Source organism: Folsomia candida, unplaced genomic scaffold (assembly GCF_002217175.1).
Source record: "Folsomia candida strain VU population unplaced genomic scaffold, ASM221717v1 Fcan01_Sc018, whole genome shotgun sequence".
Taxonomy (NCBI): Eukaryota; Metazoa; Arthropoda; class Collembola; order Entomobryomorpha; family Isotomidae; genus Folsomia; species Folsomia candida.
In genome coordinates, this window is record NW_019091210.1 from 1,543,129 (window position 1) to 1,560,431 (window position 17,303).

The 17,303-nt window shown below is 36.5% G+C and overlaps 2 protein-coding genes and 1 long non-coding RNA gene across 5 annotated transcripts; 1 reads left to right on the forward strand and 2 right to left on the reverse strand.

Moving 5' to 3' along the window:
• The first annotated feature begins 778 nt into the window (after positions 1-778).
• LOC110857290 lies at positions 779-3,354 on the forward strand. Of its 3 annotated transcripts, XR_002548648.2 has the most exons (4): positions 779-858; positions 943-1,053; positions 1,304-1,455; positions 2,840-3,354. XR_002548648.2 is itself a non-coding variant. In XM_022105907.2 (3 exons), exons 2-3 carry the CDS (start codon positions 1,320-1,322, stop codon positions 3,151-3,153), a joined length of 450 nt encoding a protein of 149 aa, XP_021961599.1. In that variant the 5' UTR covers positions 785-1,053; positions 1,304-1,319; the 3' UTR covers positions 3,154-3,354. The 3 variants fall into 3 exon arrangements, 2 of the variants coding, with proteins under 2 accessions (XP_021961599.1, XP_021961600.1); XM_022105907.2 differs by having other exon boundaries at positions 785-1,053; XM_022105908.2 differs by lacking the exons at positions 779-858; positions 943-1,053 and adding an exon at positions 1,101-1,192.
• A 7,789-nt stretch (positions 3,355-11,143) lies between these two features.
• Positions 11,144-13,068, reverse strand: LOC118438053. Its single transcript, XR_004836581.1, has 4 exons — positions 12,184-13,068; positions 12,017-12,129; positions 11,714-11,823; positions 11,144-11,633 (listed from the first exon to the last, which is right to left on the reverse strand). It is a non-coding gene; the product is annotated as an uncharacterized LOC118438053 (long non-coding RNA).
• A 988-nt stretch (positions 13,069-14,056) lies between these two features.
• Positions 14,057-17,295, reverse strand: LOC110857221. Its single transcript, XM_022105835.2, has 8 exons — positions 16,711-17,295; positions 16,526-16,646; positions 16,303-16,445; positions 16,116-16,233; positions 15,470-15,773; positions 15,164-15,346; positions 14,449-14,758; positions 14,057-14,367 (listed from the first exon to the last, which is right to left on the reverse strand). Exons 1-8 carry the CDS (start codon positions 17,214-17,216, stop codon positions 14,328-14,330), a joined length of 1,725 nt encoding a protein of 574 aa, XP_021961527.1. The 5' UTR covers positions 17,217-17,295; the 3' UTR covers positions 14,057-14,327.
• Positions 17,296-17,303: the final 8 nt, after the last annotated feature.

Genomic DNA, 17,303 nt, shown 5'->3' on the forward strand with positions numbered 1-17,303 from the left:
TTATTCGTCAAAATCATTCAATTGGGTGTCTAGAATTTGAGAAATAGAATGATTTTTATGCAAAAATAAAATAAACTCGTGCTAAGTAATATAATAATTAAGCTTATTCGGCTACTGTAATATCGTGGATCACTTGGAACTCTTATAACAAATGGAGCAGTAATATCGTGTAACTTTTAAACCTTTAACTGCGAATGTATTTGCTCTGCCTGCAAAATTTGGCTTTCTTTCTGCGTATACAATATCGTCCTTCCAGTGGAACTTTTTGATCTACACACGTGGTATTCAGTACTAACATGATAACAATTCTTTTTTGATTGAAAGATTTCTATCAAAAGCAACCAGGTCCTCATTTTTGGCATTTTTGATAATTTTTAATAAATGTTTAATAAGTCCGGGTCATTATTACTAGTAAATATTTAAAATTTAATGGTGTATAATTGATAGAAATAAAGAAGAGGAGATAACCAGTACATATATGTAAAGCAGTGGTATGCAAAATGACCTTGTATGCAAAGTGACTCTTTAGGTTAAACGCAGTAGGGGATAATTTTGTATGTAAAATGCATTATGCAAAGAGACATGTCACCCTACCTGCCCCTCCCCTCCCCTCCCAAATCGATTACAAGCTTTTTGCACAGGTCCTCATGGGTTTATACTGCGTTGGATAGGACAGAAAAAATCTCATCCGTTAATCCACTCAATAATTTATTTATTAAATTCAACAACTATTTACACATATCTGCATACCTATGTATGATTAACGGTCACTCGTCTCGTCCAATTTGAGCAGAGTGGATTGCGTCAGCCTGAAAAAGTAATACTGACTGACCATATTCCGCCTGTTTAAGCAGCCGAGTAAGCCTCCACCTTTTTTAAGTCAACACCAAAATTTTTGAACGATCTTGTAATCATTAAAACCAGGATTTGATATTGTGACAGGCAAACACGCATTTGTAGGATAATAAACTTTTGGTGAAAAATCTACATATGTATGTAGGTTCTCGAGTTAACGTGATTGATAACATTTTCATTTACGTCACTGGTTTTTAGGTACGTATGCTACATAATTTTATGTGGTATTAACTTGCATTACAGAATAGCTATCCAATTTGAGACATATTTATTTATTAGTTTCTAACTGTTTTGTGTAAATCTTATAATTACACTAATCGACTTCAAAATAGAAATGGTATACGTAAAATAATGTAAATTATGATTGTTATATATGTATGTAGGTGTGTACATTAGGTACTAGGTCACACTATTTATGTACATACATAATAAACTCTTAAAATTTCAGCACCAACGCAACAAAAATGATATATTCTACACATATCGCGAACGCGTTTAAGACGCAGCAAAATGCGACATCTATTGTCGTAGTGATTACCACAAGCAAGTTGGCAGTGACCCAAATTGACCAGGTTCACAAATTATCAGGTGGAATTTCAGGTATGTGTAATTATGTGGGGCAGGATTTATTGACAAAAATTAGATTTAATGCAAAATTCAGTGATACACATGGGATAGATAATTCCATCATTGAATGAATAATCCACACTATAAGAAATCTGTTATAGTCACTCAGGTATAGATTTTTCTATAATGTATTTAAGTTGCTACCGCTTACAATGGAACCTTTTTTCAAGCTACACGAGATAAGCTTAGTGACATATGCTAAAACATCGAGCTAAAAATTAGAAATGACGTGGTACTTATCTTTCCGTTGAATGGGCACTTGGAAGTCAAATATTTGAGGGCAAAGTTCACAGTAGCGGCCTGTTTTTTTCTCAAGCGGGCGAGAGGAGGAGTGAAAATTTTCTCCTTCGAGTTCACTCCGCTCCCTTCACTCTCGCGCTAGTTTCGTTACTAGTATGCAATCAATATGCATTTCCAAAAATATAAAACGAAATGTGGTAATAAAAATAAGTCGACTTTAAGGATTATGATTTCTATTTAATTAATACATTAATTAATTAGACACTTATAACTTATAGAACCCATCGTCACTTTCTTATTACGGATAGGTGGATAGTAGGATTTTAAAAAGCAAATATAAAATTATATGAATGTATGTATGCACGAATTTACGAGATTGTTAAATTTTGTCAAAAATAATATACATTGAATAAAGTGCGAGCGTGTGAGGATAAAGGGAGCGGAGTGACCTCGAAGGAGAAAATTTTCACTCCTCCTCTCGCCCGCTTGAGAAAAAAACAGGCCGCTACTGTGAACTTTGCCCTCAAATATTTGACCTCCAAGTGCCCATTCAATGGAAAGATAAGTACCACGTCATTTCTAATTTTTAGCTTAATTTTTTAGCATATGTCACTAAGCTTATCTCGTGTAGCTTGAAAAAAGGTTCCATTGTTAGTATTAAAATTATATCGGTATCAAAATTCGCTATCGATATGGTAAAACTTTAATACCAAGTTTTTATTACTACTGCTTCACGGTATTCCTTACTTATCGACTTTGGCACACTCTTAGAAATCCAGTATTAAAATTATTTAAAATAATACCAGGCGATATTCATACATAACTCTATCAACGTGGTGTTGATAAGCAATACTGCCTAATAATAACGATGTATTAGAGAATTACCATTATAGTAAGAAATTCTTACGGACTGGTAAAATTTTAATACCAAGCGGTAGTAACTTTAATACCGAGAAATCAATACCTGTCTGACCTTACCACATTTCTAGCAGTGTAGAGTCATCTGATAACCTCTTGGAATAATTTTAATACTGAATTTTAGGGGTGTACATATACATATATTAGTCATTTAAGCCAATCTGTGTAAATTAATATAAATCAATCAATCTTGAAATAGGGAACTTGGATGGATTGAGTGGAAACCTAGGTTTCGCAAGTGAGTCGAAAAGTCACGCCGAGCTAACTTTTGTCCACTCGAAGTTTAAAATTCGTCGTTTTAATTCCCACCGATGGGTAAATAATGCTCCTGAAGAATACATGACTGTGATCGGGGTTGATGATGCGGGAAGCTTTGTGGCCGAACTTTGTCAAAATTATCCCATCGTGGCCGACAGATCCTATATTTTTGACCACTTTGGGAACATTCGACATCAAAAGTATGGTTATGGACATTTCATCGACGAGCACGGGCTTGATTGGAGTCGGCAGTGATTAAAAAACAAGAAATATTATGGCACCATAAAATCGTATTTATGTTTTCTCGGTTCCCTGAAACTGCATCAGGACAAAGACGTACGTCGTTAGAAATCCAAATATCTAAAATAAATAATCCAGAAATTTAAAAATTTAAAAATTAGTTTCAAATTTGCTCAATGAAATGAATATATAGATTAAAAAGAATATATTTACTTATGGCTTGCTTACCGAAGTCACCGTGGTTTTGTTCAAGATAAAATAATTCCCTGGGCTGATTAGCATTCCGTTCGGCGATGCCATCATAACCGTCAGAAATCCTTGCAACTAAAAGGATATTTGCCAATTAAAAACTTTGCGCAACCCTGTTCACACATATTGCAAATACCTATTTCTTTTTCTCACCCTCATCTGCAGCTTTAAAGGGTACCTCTCCATCCCATAATTTCCCCACGTTTCCACCGCCCTTCTCGCCTCGTCGCCCAGATTTGTCGACACGATGGGAAGCACACTTATCATAATTGTGTTATTCGCGACAAAGCAAATCACGCAGATCGCAACCCCGTTAAGAACCGGGCTATCCGCGGTGTACGCTGCTGTGGCCCGATTCGTTAAGAGAAACACGTCAATCACCCAAATTCCCGAGTAGCACAGCAACATGAGGATAATTTGGCGAGAAAATTCGCGATTAAAGGTATCCAGCAGACTTTTCAGGTTTTGAAAATCTCTAAGATTTCGCTCAAAATCAGTCCCATCATTAATTTCGGTACAATTTTCCGTAAAAATGAAAAACCCAAGTTGAATCCCTTGAGCTATGGCGGCAATCCAAAATATATAATACGCTTCACTAATCGAGGTCAAATTCTTAATTGATGCGCCAATCGCGTACAATACTATTTCGCACCGAGAAAGTAACCCGGTTTCCCAAATTTTTGCAAAATCGCAAAATTGTAGTACTCTAAAGTACGCGTTGGGAACGAAAAGAATTCCTGTCGAGATTAAGATACAGACTTTCATGTGACGTGCAGATTTTTCCACAAATTTTGCTACATTTTCAAAATTTCGTTTTTCAAGATTCTCCAAAATTTGAGCTAATTTTGCATTGAATTCGATCACTTTCCTCGCATCGAGCAGGGTCATGAGACGAATACCCGTGGACACAAAGAGGATCAAAGTTGTGACTAAATGTTCGCAGAATCTTTCCGTGGAGGACGACGATCGAGAAGAGATTGTTTCGTCCGTCTTATTTTGCACGAGTTGTAGGATGTCGTTAATACTGAAAAATTCGCCCAATATTTTCCAAAAGATGGAATAAGAAAGGTGGATTAGGAGCAGGAAAAAGGGGACAGATTTTAGTGAAAAGGTTAAATCGCCAGTGTAAACTAACTGATATGGAAGATACCCAAAAATTTGGGCCGATTTTGTAGGAAACTTTAAAAGTTTGAAGAATAAAGATGTTCCTGAATTGTGGGAAAAGTCAGATAATGACGGTGTTGAAAGATTAGTTTTACCTTTCTTTTTTGAAAGGGGACAATTTGTTTTAATCGTTTGGTACGAAATTACTTGGACGCAATTAATTTCAGAATACATTTGTATTGATAAGCACAAAATGTTAGCTGTGAAGCCGGTTGGGGAGTACGAAGCGGAATGAGGTTGATCTTGCAAATTTTCTGATTACATAAGTTGATGCTTGTTATCACCAAAGTGCATAATTATGTAAGTATGTGAGGTGGTTTTAAAAATTCAAAACCCATTAACCAAATTGGGGGTGGTTTAGTACATATTGAAGAATTAATTGTGAATTTAAATTCGATAATTTGATTTTTCTTTAGAGAATATTCAATTAATTTGGCCCCAATAATAGCTGTCGAATATGTGTAAATGTGTACATATTGCAGTTTATGTAATCTCGAAAATCGATTCGATTTTCAAGATTAACCGGATTGTTTGCCCTTTTAATTTAAGTGGTTCAAATATTATGCACCTGTTGTTGTGGTATTGTCGAATTACCATTGATGCTTCCAATTAATACTTTCAGAAATAATTAACCCTGATGTTACCAGATAATTAGCAGAAATATTTAGTTGCGTCAAGTGATCCAGAGTTGTCTTAGGTAACAAGTAATGTGGTCCTCGTTGGATGCGTGAAAATTTGGCCAACTTCATAAAAACTTTCCGTAGGTTGATAATGTAAATAATAAATTAATTAACTGCAAGTATTTATTATATTGTACGTAAACAAACTTTCAAAATTTCTATAATTTAGGATTTTATTTCACTGTTAAAAATCTGGCAGAGTTAAGTAATACATATATACACTACATACTGGTATTGATTTTATTACCACAACATTGCTAAAAAGGGCAACGTTGCTCGTTATTACTACTGACTCAGAATTACTTCACCAAAAATTTGATTCCCGCTTCGTATCCCTACCATACTAATAGCATGGGAAGGATACCAGCGCGGGAGGGAAAAGAAAAACTGAGTTGATATTATCAGTTCCGTTAGCCATAATAAGTATCTGTACTCCGGTCAGAATGATTTAATAACACTTTTATAAAAGACTTTTATAAAAGTGTATGGTTCAATTAGGAGATAAAATAAATATTTTAATAGCTGCCTCATGGTTTACAGGAGACAGAAATATGTATGTATCTCTTACATATTGCGATGATGGAAAAATGACGGACTCAGCATTCAGAAACCCAAGTCGATTACTAATTAATATCAACTCAGTTTTTCTTTTCCATCCCGCGCTGGTATCCTTCCCATGCTATTAGTATGGTAGGGATACGAAGCGGGAATCAAATTTTTGGTGAAGTAATTCTGAGTCAGTAGTACAATCTGGTTTCGTTGTGAACAACTCCTCCTTTAAAATGAATGTTTGCACAGCTGGCTTTAAAGACGAATCGCATTCGTTCCACGATTTCCGGCACCTGAATTACATATTAGAAAAGTGAATATAGGAAAAATGTATGCTCAGAAATTATTTTACTGTACGAATTACCACATGCCCCGAGATTTTTATGGTTTTAAATCCTCTACTATGCAAAATCAGGTCCTGAATTAGGGGAGAAAAGTTATCCTCCGTGGCGTCAATGCGCGAAAACAGGATACTTTTATCTCCTGCAATTATTAAGACTATTTATTAACTCTTTCCGTACCACTGATTTAAAAAAAAACCCTTGAGTACGATGTTCATTTCATAATTTAAATAGTTCCAGGTGTTTTTTAAGGAAAAACTTAAAACGTCAACTTTTAACATTGGTCGGTATACGGAAAACTCAAACATTTGGGCAGGAGAATATTTTTTTAAATCAACTTTTTACCACTGAGTTTTCCACAGAAATATTTTATTTTATTTTGATGTCAGGGCAAGTTATGCAGGGATTTTAACTACGTCACATTCGTGTATTTATTTTGGGAGGACAGTCATTTATAGTTGTTGGATTTCATGAGTCAAGTGTACACTTAATACAAGAAAGGGTTATAACTAATTAGTAAAATTTTTATTTTAATTTTTGCCGGTAAATCTTATTTTCTATTCGTCCAACATTGCGACGACGCCGAAAAATTACCAAAATTAGTTCCCCCGGCACCGAAAAATTGGCCGGCGTCGACCTCTGATAGGAATCTATGGGGTAATTTTAACTTAAATAACTCGCACATATTTACGTACCTTTTAAAACGGACATGGCTTTGAGGACTTCAATCAACATTAAAGATTTGTCGATCCGTTTCACGAGGACGTTGACCCGCTCCAAATCCCACTTTTGGAACGGTCCCATAATCCGGTTGATGTCGGGAGTGGAAGTTAAACATACATACTTCACAGTCAAGTCGAATTTCTTAACGGCGGGAAATAACTCGATCATTTTTCCCCGAATGCTTCCTCCTCCCATCCCCAAAAATCCATTGTCAACGCGACAGATTGAACTCCCTCGTGTCGCCTCCACAAATTCAGATGGGATAGCAACGACGACTCCTCTGGTAATGGTCCGTTGTGGAGAGAGAGGGTTTTCAATTGGGGAAAGTGGTCCTCATCAAAAAAGTCACGAATTCGATACACATTTAGGGCATGGGGATGATCAGCGTGGTAAGTTTTGACATCACAGGAAGCTCCTCAACAGTTTGGATCTGGGATGCATACAAAAACAATTAGATATGCAAGTCATGTTCAGCAATATCGTGTACTGGGCCAACTTTTTAATGTGAATCTGTTGTAATATGTATCAAATTTCGCATAAATTGCAAAATTTCGCTAGACTAGTTTTCAAGAATTTTTTGGCAAATTTATCCATCAGACCATCATTTGGATCTGGTTTACTACTTTTGCGTGGCATAATGCATGGACGTTCCTTAACATATTTTGCAAAATCAGATTTTGCGTATCCCATCCGGAATTATGCAAAATTCCTGAAATATTTTGCTACGCTAAAAATTTGTCGTGAATATGTGCGCCTATTGTAAGATAGTTATTGAATCTTTACCTCCTCTATGTCTTCCATGGCCTGCGACAATTTCAGCTCGATTAAGGAATCCTTGACCTGCCCCAGCATCTTGGTCACATTGGCCAAATCTAGCTCTGGATAACTCACATTGTTACAAGTCATGAATTTAAACTTCAAAACTTTGAGACTTGTGCACCCCTCCAAATTCGGATAGAGAGACGCCGCGACGTCCAAAGTGGTCAAATTGGGGGCAGCATCGGTCCAAATTTGGATAAGGGGTTGAAACTCGTGGGCGCCGGTGGTGCGATCACTTCGAAAATCGGAATGCATATGGAACTTAAGGGAGGTCAAGCTAGTTTGAGGCGGGAGTTTTTGACACGATTTGGCCGGAACTGTGTAGCACGTGTCGGGTTTCCAGGCGCTGAAGATGTCAACGTGCTGGATTTTTGTGGACCCCAACGCCCTAATTCGTTGGAGGAAAGCGGGGATAAATTCCTTCTCGGCGACGAGGAATTTAATTTCATGTGTTGATTGAGGAGACACGTGACTGAGAGATTTGGCAACAACGTTGGTCTTCTTCTTATTTGATCGAATGGACGGGTCGAATTTGTCCGAAATTAGGATACGCAGGATCAGTTTGTCGTTGAGAGGGGTCATCTCGATACCTGAGTTGGCCTCGTAGTAAAAAAGTTTGTTGATCTGGAAAGGAACCCGTTTTCCTAATAAACCGACACCGACATCGTCCCACTCGTGGCACACGAGACGAGACGTCTTCAGGTCGGGGATGCGGAGCTTGGCGAAGATGATGTCGAGAATCTGGGGAAAATTCAAAATAAATAAATAAATTCAATTAGTCAATAAATTATATACATCGGAATTTTGCCCTTTAGTCAATAAGTTGTGTAATTAACTGACCAACGGATTCTTCAAAACTTTGACGTTGTTGGGGTGAACTGGTACTTTTTTCGAATCTGGAATTAAACCGAGTCAATGTAGAACATGAATATCTCCCGTAGTGAAGAAAGCTTTAATTTAAAATATAGATTTACTAAAACATTTACCAAAATTTGGAAAATTCCTCTCCTCTCGTGAAGAAGACCGCAATTTCATTGTGTGAAGGTTTTTATCAAAAATCTGCAAAGTTCGGCGTATTGTGGAGTGCGTCGTCCTGACAGGTCGGAACTAAATAGAATTAACAATAATAAATATGCGCCAAATATGAAATTAACACCCTATTCGTCCCAAAAAATATGTGTATACATGAATTGCTAACAGCTTACAAGATAGGTTAATATGTGGCTAAATATTTCCATGCACAACTAAACTTGTAACTACAGTGTCGGACAGATGTCTACGTCCACATAGTCGCGTCAATTTCATTTTCAAATTGTCACTGAACTACTGAACCAATTTTCATCATTGATATATCAAATTCTCACAAATTTAACGTAATTTCATAGCACATTATTAGTTTTCCGCTAAAAAATTTATTTTAGGCCAGAGATGTATTTTAATTCAAAATGAAAACAATTGGATGGACAAAAGTCAACGTCCAGTCAGAGAAAACATACAAAAAAAACTGTAATTTATAAGGAATGTTATAACAATTAATTTTTAATATTTGGTTGGGCCTCCGTTCGCTTTAAGGACGGATTCAAGGCGTCGAGTCATAGAGTTTACCAAATTCTTGGTCACATCTTCAGAAATGGTTTCCCAAACTTCAAGAATTCTGGATTTTAGGCCCGGAATTCCTGAAAAAGATTGTTTTCTTATTTCTCTTTCAATGTGGTCCCACAGATGCTCAATGGGATTCAAGTCTGGAGATTGGGGAGGCCATTCTAGCTTCGAAATTTTTTTTTCTTGAAGTATTCCATGGTGGACTTGGCAGAGTGTTTCGGATCGTTGTCTTGTTGGAAGACAAATCGTCGTCCAAGTCCAAGTTTTCGAACAGATTCCTGGATATTACGGTCAAGTATTCCCTGGTACTTGTATTGGTCCATAATTCCGTCAACAAATTCCATTTTTCCTGCCCCACTTGAAGCCATGCATCCCCACACCATTACCGACCCGCCGCCGTGCTTAACTGTGGGGTTGAGATTTTTTGGATTCAATGCTTCTTTTGGATATCTCCACACTCTACGACGCCCATCTGACCCAAAGACATTGAACTTTGACTCGTCAGTCCATAAAATACTGTCCCAGAATGTTTGTGGCTTGGAAATGTGGTCTCTGGCTTCACTCGTTTGGTTGCATTCCTCGGTACAATAAGAGGCTTCCGGACTGCTCTGTGGGATTTCAAATTTCCCTTGTTCAGTGTTCTTTGGATGGTCCCAGGACTAACTTGTTTGTCGAACATCTCCTTGATCTCGGTAGATAGCTTTGGAGCACTAAGTGAGGGTGTAACGTTGACTTTGTTGAGCACGTGGCGTACTTCTCGGTGAGCCAAAATCGGTTTTCGACCACTTCTGACCTTGTTTTGGACTGAACCATTAGCTCTAAAGTTCTTAATGATTGTCTGGATGGTTGTCCTTGCTAATTTATACTTGGTCCCTATTTGTCTCTGCGACAGCCCCCCTTTTTGTCCACCCTTCCAGTCCTGAATGACAAGATCTCGAATAGCGATAGGAATTTCCTTGCGTGTCGACGCCATCATATTTTTCTGGAAGAAAATTATTTAAAAATTAATGCGGCATATGTTATTGATAGATTTATTAAGTTACCTGATTTTATAAATTGGAGAGATTTTTGTTGTTGACAATTAAAGTGAAGTGGACGTAGACTTTTGTCCGCTCAAATTTCATCCTCTCTCGCTCTGCACTATGATTCTCAGTTTTCCCAGAATTTTCAGAAATAACTCATATGTTTTATGAAATTACGTTAAATTTGTGAGAATTAGATATATCAATGATGAAAATTGGTTCAGTAGTTCAGTGACAATTTGAAAATGAAATTGACGCGACTATGTGGACGTAGACATCTGTCCGACACTGTAAATACAACTTATAACTAAATACATGTAAACTTGCATGTTTGAAGATGACTGCGAGCTCCTAACTTTTGTCGATATTGCGCTGTAAGTAAAATGTATAATAAATATGTACATATGTACTAAATCTTTATTGTCTATTTTCATATGTAAAAATAGTTTGGTTGACTGGTGAGACGACCATCCCTTGCTCTGGTGGTGATCCTTAACAAATTTCCTTTTTGAAGAATGCTTACAATATATTGATGTATATAAATATACTTATTCGTAGTCATAAATCTTAGAATAATAAAAAACGGCGTGGCAAGTACTAAGTCGTAAATATGTTCAAATAGATAGTAAGTCTGCTCTCACTTTTCGGGGTCAACATTCCTTGTTCTCCCAAATTTTTGACAAAAGGGTCCCTTCTGTCAACGCTGCCTTATGAGAAATTAAGGGATTCTTCTTATGTACCCTACACGTTGAACTACATTTATGTGCAGAAAATAATAATGTAAATTTCATTGTAGATAAATTAACAAGTATTGATTTATTACTTTGTTTCCTTTTCAATCTGAAATGCATCCATCTGTACATAAAGAATTGCACTACAAAATCTCAACTTGCGCTATTCTGATGAACGAGGGCGTAAAAAATCATAAATTAAACATACGTATTTGCATGCCATGACTTTCTATAAATATGATACACTTGGTCAAGTAACCGCCACCAACTACATTCCTCCTCTAGATATTTTGCAATTTTTAATAGATCTAAGTATATAAACGCTATTGACTGCAGGGTTTTTATTATGTTGTTGTTATAACATTAAAAATATAATGCAAGTCCGTCACATACAGAAGGATCGGATCCTTGTGAATTTGTTACAGATTTAAAAAAATATGTATATGTAGCATATAAATTTCTCGGGTCCGAATATATATTTTTGTGGGGTTACTTAAATAAATACATATACATATGTAGCTTTTTAATTAACATCGAATGAATTCCCACCATTGTCTTGGGTTCTGCGGATTCATCGAGGTGCCAATCACATCAATCCCAATTCCATTGGAAGAACTTGGACAGGGTAAACAAACAGCAAACGTAAATCCCTACATAAATCCTTTTTACTAAAAAAATAGCTAACTCATACTTACCCCATGTAGGTAATTGTAGTATTCGGAGTATCATAAGTGTTCGTTATTGTCCAATACTTTGTGCCCACAATTCGGCTTAATTTCTAATAGGGTGACATGTTTATGGGATACTGGGAAATTACACAAATTCACATTTAGTATTAACCATGCGTTGTGCCTTATACTCTTAAACTTTAAACTTTATTAGAACAAACTTTTTTGCAATCAAACCTTATGGCACAAAGTTATGAGCAAGTCATTATTCCAGGGTGACCTACTTCTAACGTTACTACGGTTTATTTAGGTTGCTTTAAAATAACTTACGAATATACAGGGGAAAAAATCTGGTTCGTCTAAGCCGCCGCCGCATAAATGCAGTATGTGTTGCCACCACATCGAGCCAGTTCCCAAACCCGATCGGAAAAGATAGTTGGTATCTACAGAGAATAATTTTCATATATTTGCACCACAAACCAGATTAATTTGCTGACCTGTAGCATTTTGTTCCGCACTCCAAAGCTGTGCCAAGTTTGAGCAGGGAGGATTGTAAGAAACGTTGTTAGCGTGAATTTTGTTACGAAGTGTGAGGTCGGACAAATAAACTTCCAGCGCCTATTGTGATACGTGAATGCGAGTTAATTATATGGAAAAATGTGTTATTTTCATGTTTATGAATAAGTGATTATTACCTGTGGAGCTAATGCACTAACGATCTGGTATACTCCCCCAATCACAATTGGAGGGGATTCAGTGGTAATTGTTGGCCCAGATGTAGTTTGGCAGAATGACCAGTTAACGATATAAAGAAGGGAAAGTACGATCGGGAGATATAAAAATACTCCCTTTGGCATATTGCAATTTGAAAGTAGGAATTAATTAGAATATGATTGAAGTTTGATTTGTAAATATGAACTGATCCAATAATTATGACGAGGCGGCCGTTTTATATATGTATGAGGACGTCAAATATCAAATATGTGACAGGGCGGTGGTTAAAATGGACAGCACAATCGGTTTAAAACTTGAATTTAAGGAAAACGTGGAAAAATATTGATAACAAAAGTTGATCTGTATTCCAATTCTGAAAATTAAACCCGAAACAACGAGATGCTTAGGTGAAGCGACGGAGTGCAACTATTTAACAGCTTTTTCTTAATTAAGAGAGCTTGTGTGAATTAAGTTTAAAATTCGCAATGTTTGGCAATCAATATCAGAGACTGGCGGATTAAGGATGTTGGGATTAAGGATTGAGATTGAGGATTAAATTTAAAATCTTGGGATTGAGATTGGGGATTAAGGATTAATTTTTAAAATTTTGGGATTAAGGATTGGGATTAGGGATTGAATTTAATCTGGGATTAGGATTGACACGGGATTAAATTTTATCTGGGATTGGGATTAACACGAGACTAAATTTAGGGTTTACCTATGGAAATTAATTTACATCGTCGTGGATTAATTGTTTGCATTAAAGTGCATTATTATGCCAGACTTTTAAATTAATTAAATAAATCTCTGAACTTCTGAAAATGAAATCTTTTGAACATTTTGCATGCAATATTAGAATGTGAATACAATTTCTAAGTCGCAATTAAATATTTTTTGTGCTAAAAATTACATAGGGGAAGAATTCTAATTTTATTCTTGGTACTATTTTTGAACATTGTGCATTGAGGATACCGCGATACGAGTAGTTTTGCAAAATATTGTAAAGTATTTTTAAATGTTTGATAAAAATGAACGAAGTGAAATCAGTTTTCGAAAGGGGAGCGATCTCAAGAGAAGTTTTCTTTTCGAGTTTTTAGTCAATTCAAATTTAATCCCATTTCAATCCCACTTTTGGATTAAAGTTGACAGAGTTGGATTGGGGATTAAAATTCAAAAACTCGGGATTAAGGATTGAGATTAAGGATTAATTAATCCCCAATCCCATTCTCAATCCCCAATCCTTAATCCGGGATTGACCAGTCTCTGATCAATATACATACTCTTGATAATACGAACTTAAAATTGAACATTCAGATCTATGTATTATTCTATGTAACATGTATGAAATATTATTCGTAAAAGTAGCCAAATTGCGAGAAGTAAAAATGATGAAAAATTAAAAAACCTATAATTTGTTGACTATGCCAATGCCGTCCGCTATCTTAAACTTGCTTATAGCTCTAACTTAATGGTTCTGTCGATAAAAATTAATTCATCATCAAATCTCCGTAAACCAATTTTTTGACTTGACCAATCGTTTTGTAAACCATATTTATGATAATCCTACAAAAATCTTAAACTTATGAAACCTCATATTTATGTATGCACTTCTTGCTTCACATAAGAAAAGTTTGCAGAGTAATTATGTATATTATCTGCTGGGCTTATAATTATTTATTCTTTCAAATTTAAATTATCTACATTTTGGGGGATATCAGTCAAGATAAGTTTGACAGTTTTAATTAACTTGCTATCGGTTTGATTGAATTTTGGCTCCGTGTTTTCCTCATTGAGGAATCTTCAACTACTAATGTAGGTGTTTTCATCGTAATATTCGTAATGCAATTTATGCAAAGTGGGATCGTAACGCGGTTATTGCAATACAGACTACCCATCTGCAGGACAGTGCGGTATCAAATCAATACCATCACGGAGTGTATGTATGGCTTCTTGGTTTCACCACTTTGCTAATTGTGTTAATTTATTAAACATTTTACCCGATTGTTTACTCAATCTGTTGACATGAATTAAATGTTCAAATGCATTACTTCTCACAACTATCGGGCGCCCATGGGACTTCAGGTAAATCGTCAATTTTGAGCCCTCGTGTGAAATTGGTGCTCCCTTGTGCGCCCTCAGCTAGATATCGAATGTTATCCATATCTGCAAATTCCAGGGTAAGATTTGTCATTCCGCGTTGATTTGCCCAATACATCATCCAAAAATCAGAGGCCCACTCGTCAATGGAGAAATTTGACTCGGATATTTGAACCAGCCAAGCCAGCCCCCATTTGCCATATTCCCAATACAGTTGTGGGATTCCGGCCGAATTATTTTTGAAGGAAATGATCATCTCACCTAATTGAAAAAGATGACACACGTTAATATCGGAATGGGGTAAATTTGACGTTTGTATTTAATTTATTAAGGGGTGAAGCGAAGCGAAATCCCTTTATAGAAATGGCATGTCTGTCTGTCTGTCCGTCCGTCCGTCCGTATCAGCGATAAATTTATAGAATTTCGACATGCGGTTTTCGCCAACGTGTTTCTAATTTTTTGCACGTGATTAGTTCGAAGATGAACGTTGTAGATCATAAGTTCACGGCGCCACGCTGATGACGTCAGCAAAGGTGTCAAATTTGTTATTTCCACCGTTTTAGACGTGTTTTTGGGCGGGGATTTCACAAATCGCCATAATTTTGACGTGCCATGACCGTGTCGCTTCACCCTTTTGCTACATATCGTTTGCAACGGTTTATTTACCATTGAACCCACTTCCATATGTACCAACGGCTTCGTCAGGTGAAATTTTTGCTTGGCTATTCGTATCCTGATTTCTTGTTGAAATCCGAGACAAATCTGCCAATGGCATCAAGTCCAATGGAGCAGCGGTATATATCTTGTTCGAAAAACTATCAAATCTGCCCACATCCTGCTTTATTGCCCCTAGTTACATACAGATTTATTCATTAGACACTTTGTTATCTTTGGTAAGAAATTAATTAATGGAACACCTTTTTATTAAAAAATACATCTTCAAAAAAATACAACTGCAAATTTTTTTAGTACCTCGCAATATCTCAAAGAGCTGGGCCTGAATCCAGGAGTTCGGCATAGATGTCGAGCGCAAAGTACCCGGACCACTCATGGCTATAAAGACGCCAAGTCCTAATTCGGGATATAAGTGCATAAGACTTTCAGAAGGGGGAAGATACCCGCCATGTCCGATTCGTAACCACCCATCATAAACTCCAATATCCAGACAGAGTCCGTATGCAATGTTCAGGTTAATAATTGAGTCAGGATTGATTTCAGATTTTAAGGTCCCAGAAGCGATTAGAGAGGATGGTGTATATAACCAGTTCATTACTTCCTAAATTTCATATAGATAATCTTGATAGGCATAAAAATATTGCAATCAAGTACTTACACTCTTAGAAATGGGGTTATGTACGATTATAACTAAAAAGTAAACGTAAATATGTGACTCTCCCGCCGTGGTTATAAATTTGTCATCGATTGGTTACCATTGTCTCCGACTAATTATGAAGTTTCACCGACTTGTTATTAAATTGTCGCCAGTGCTAATAAATAAATTTATAACCAGCTGGTGACAAATTCATAACCACATCGGTAGAGTCAAACGCGTTTACTTTTTGGTTATAATCGTAACCCCATTTATAAGAGTGTATTCATTGTTGGCTATATTGTTTACCGCAGGTATAATTTGATTGTCCCCAACTTGTCCAAGGTTTAAATGAAACTGCATATATTTCATCATATCGCTCGCCGAGCTCAAAATACCACCGGCCGCATTTACAAGGACGACACCCCTTTTGTAATAAACGAATAGTTAAATTTATATGATGATACAATTAATTCGTCCAATATTATGTACTAACTTCATCAGTTCTGGATTATATCGATTAAGGACGCCATCTTTCCAGTAGTATGGCACCGCACGTTGCATCATATTGTTATGATCGTCACTTTCTTTGACCCAAGTTGTGTTAGTCATTCCAATTGAGAGAAGCAGATCAGAAAGCTATTTGCATCAAACAAGTGGAGGGAAATGAATTCATTTATATAGAATTAGCATACAACGAAATGATTAGTGTTATGTACCATATCTTCATACGTAGAGTTTGCCAGGTGTGCAATTATATCTCCGGCAATTGCGATAAGTCCATTATTGTAAAGATAAGCATTTCTAAATGCGCAGTAATTGAGTGAGTATCTTTGTCGGCTAAATAAAGAATATTTAAATTCAAAACCAAGATTCAGTTAAATTAATGCCAAATTGATCTTACTAAAAGAACTCTCGCGAATCGTTGTAAGCCTGAACCCACATTCCCGTATACTCTGGCAAATAGCAAACCCTATGGGCCAGCAGGTCACGGAAGGTCACGGACCCTGATCGGTACCTGTCTCCTAGAACAAAATCATAACTTGGCGCCAATGTTCGTATTGGCGTGTCCAGTACGGATTGCCCCAATTCAGGAAAGTTTTCATGAAGAAATTTGACTGCAATTACTGCAGTGAAGCTTTTAGTTAATGATCCGATGGAAAATAGAGTGTCACTATCGGCGGGTAGCCGGTTCTCTCGGTCTCTCTGTCCGTAGCCGGTTTTATAGAGGAGTTCTCCATTGTTTTTAATTATTGAAATCGCTAAGGCCGGCACATTCTGTTGATTCATTACGTTCGAGATGAACAGGTCGATTTGATGCTGAGTTTCGGGTGGGATAACATTTTGCGTGGAGATGAAGGGGATAAAAATGGAGGCGAAGAAGAAATAAACTAGAATCGAAATATCCATATCAATCAATTTTATTTACATGGAATTAATTATTTTCAGTTGAATCCGGTAACTGGATTTAACTGGCAATGACGATTAATTGATATT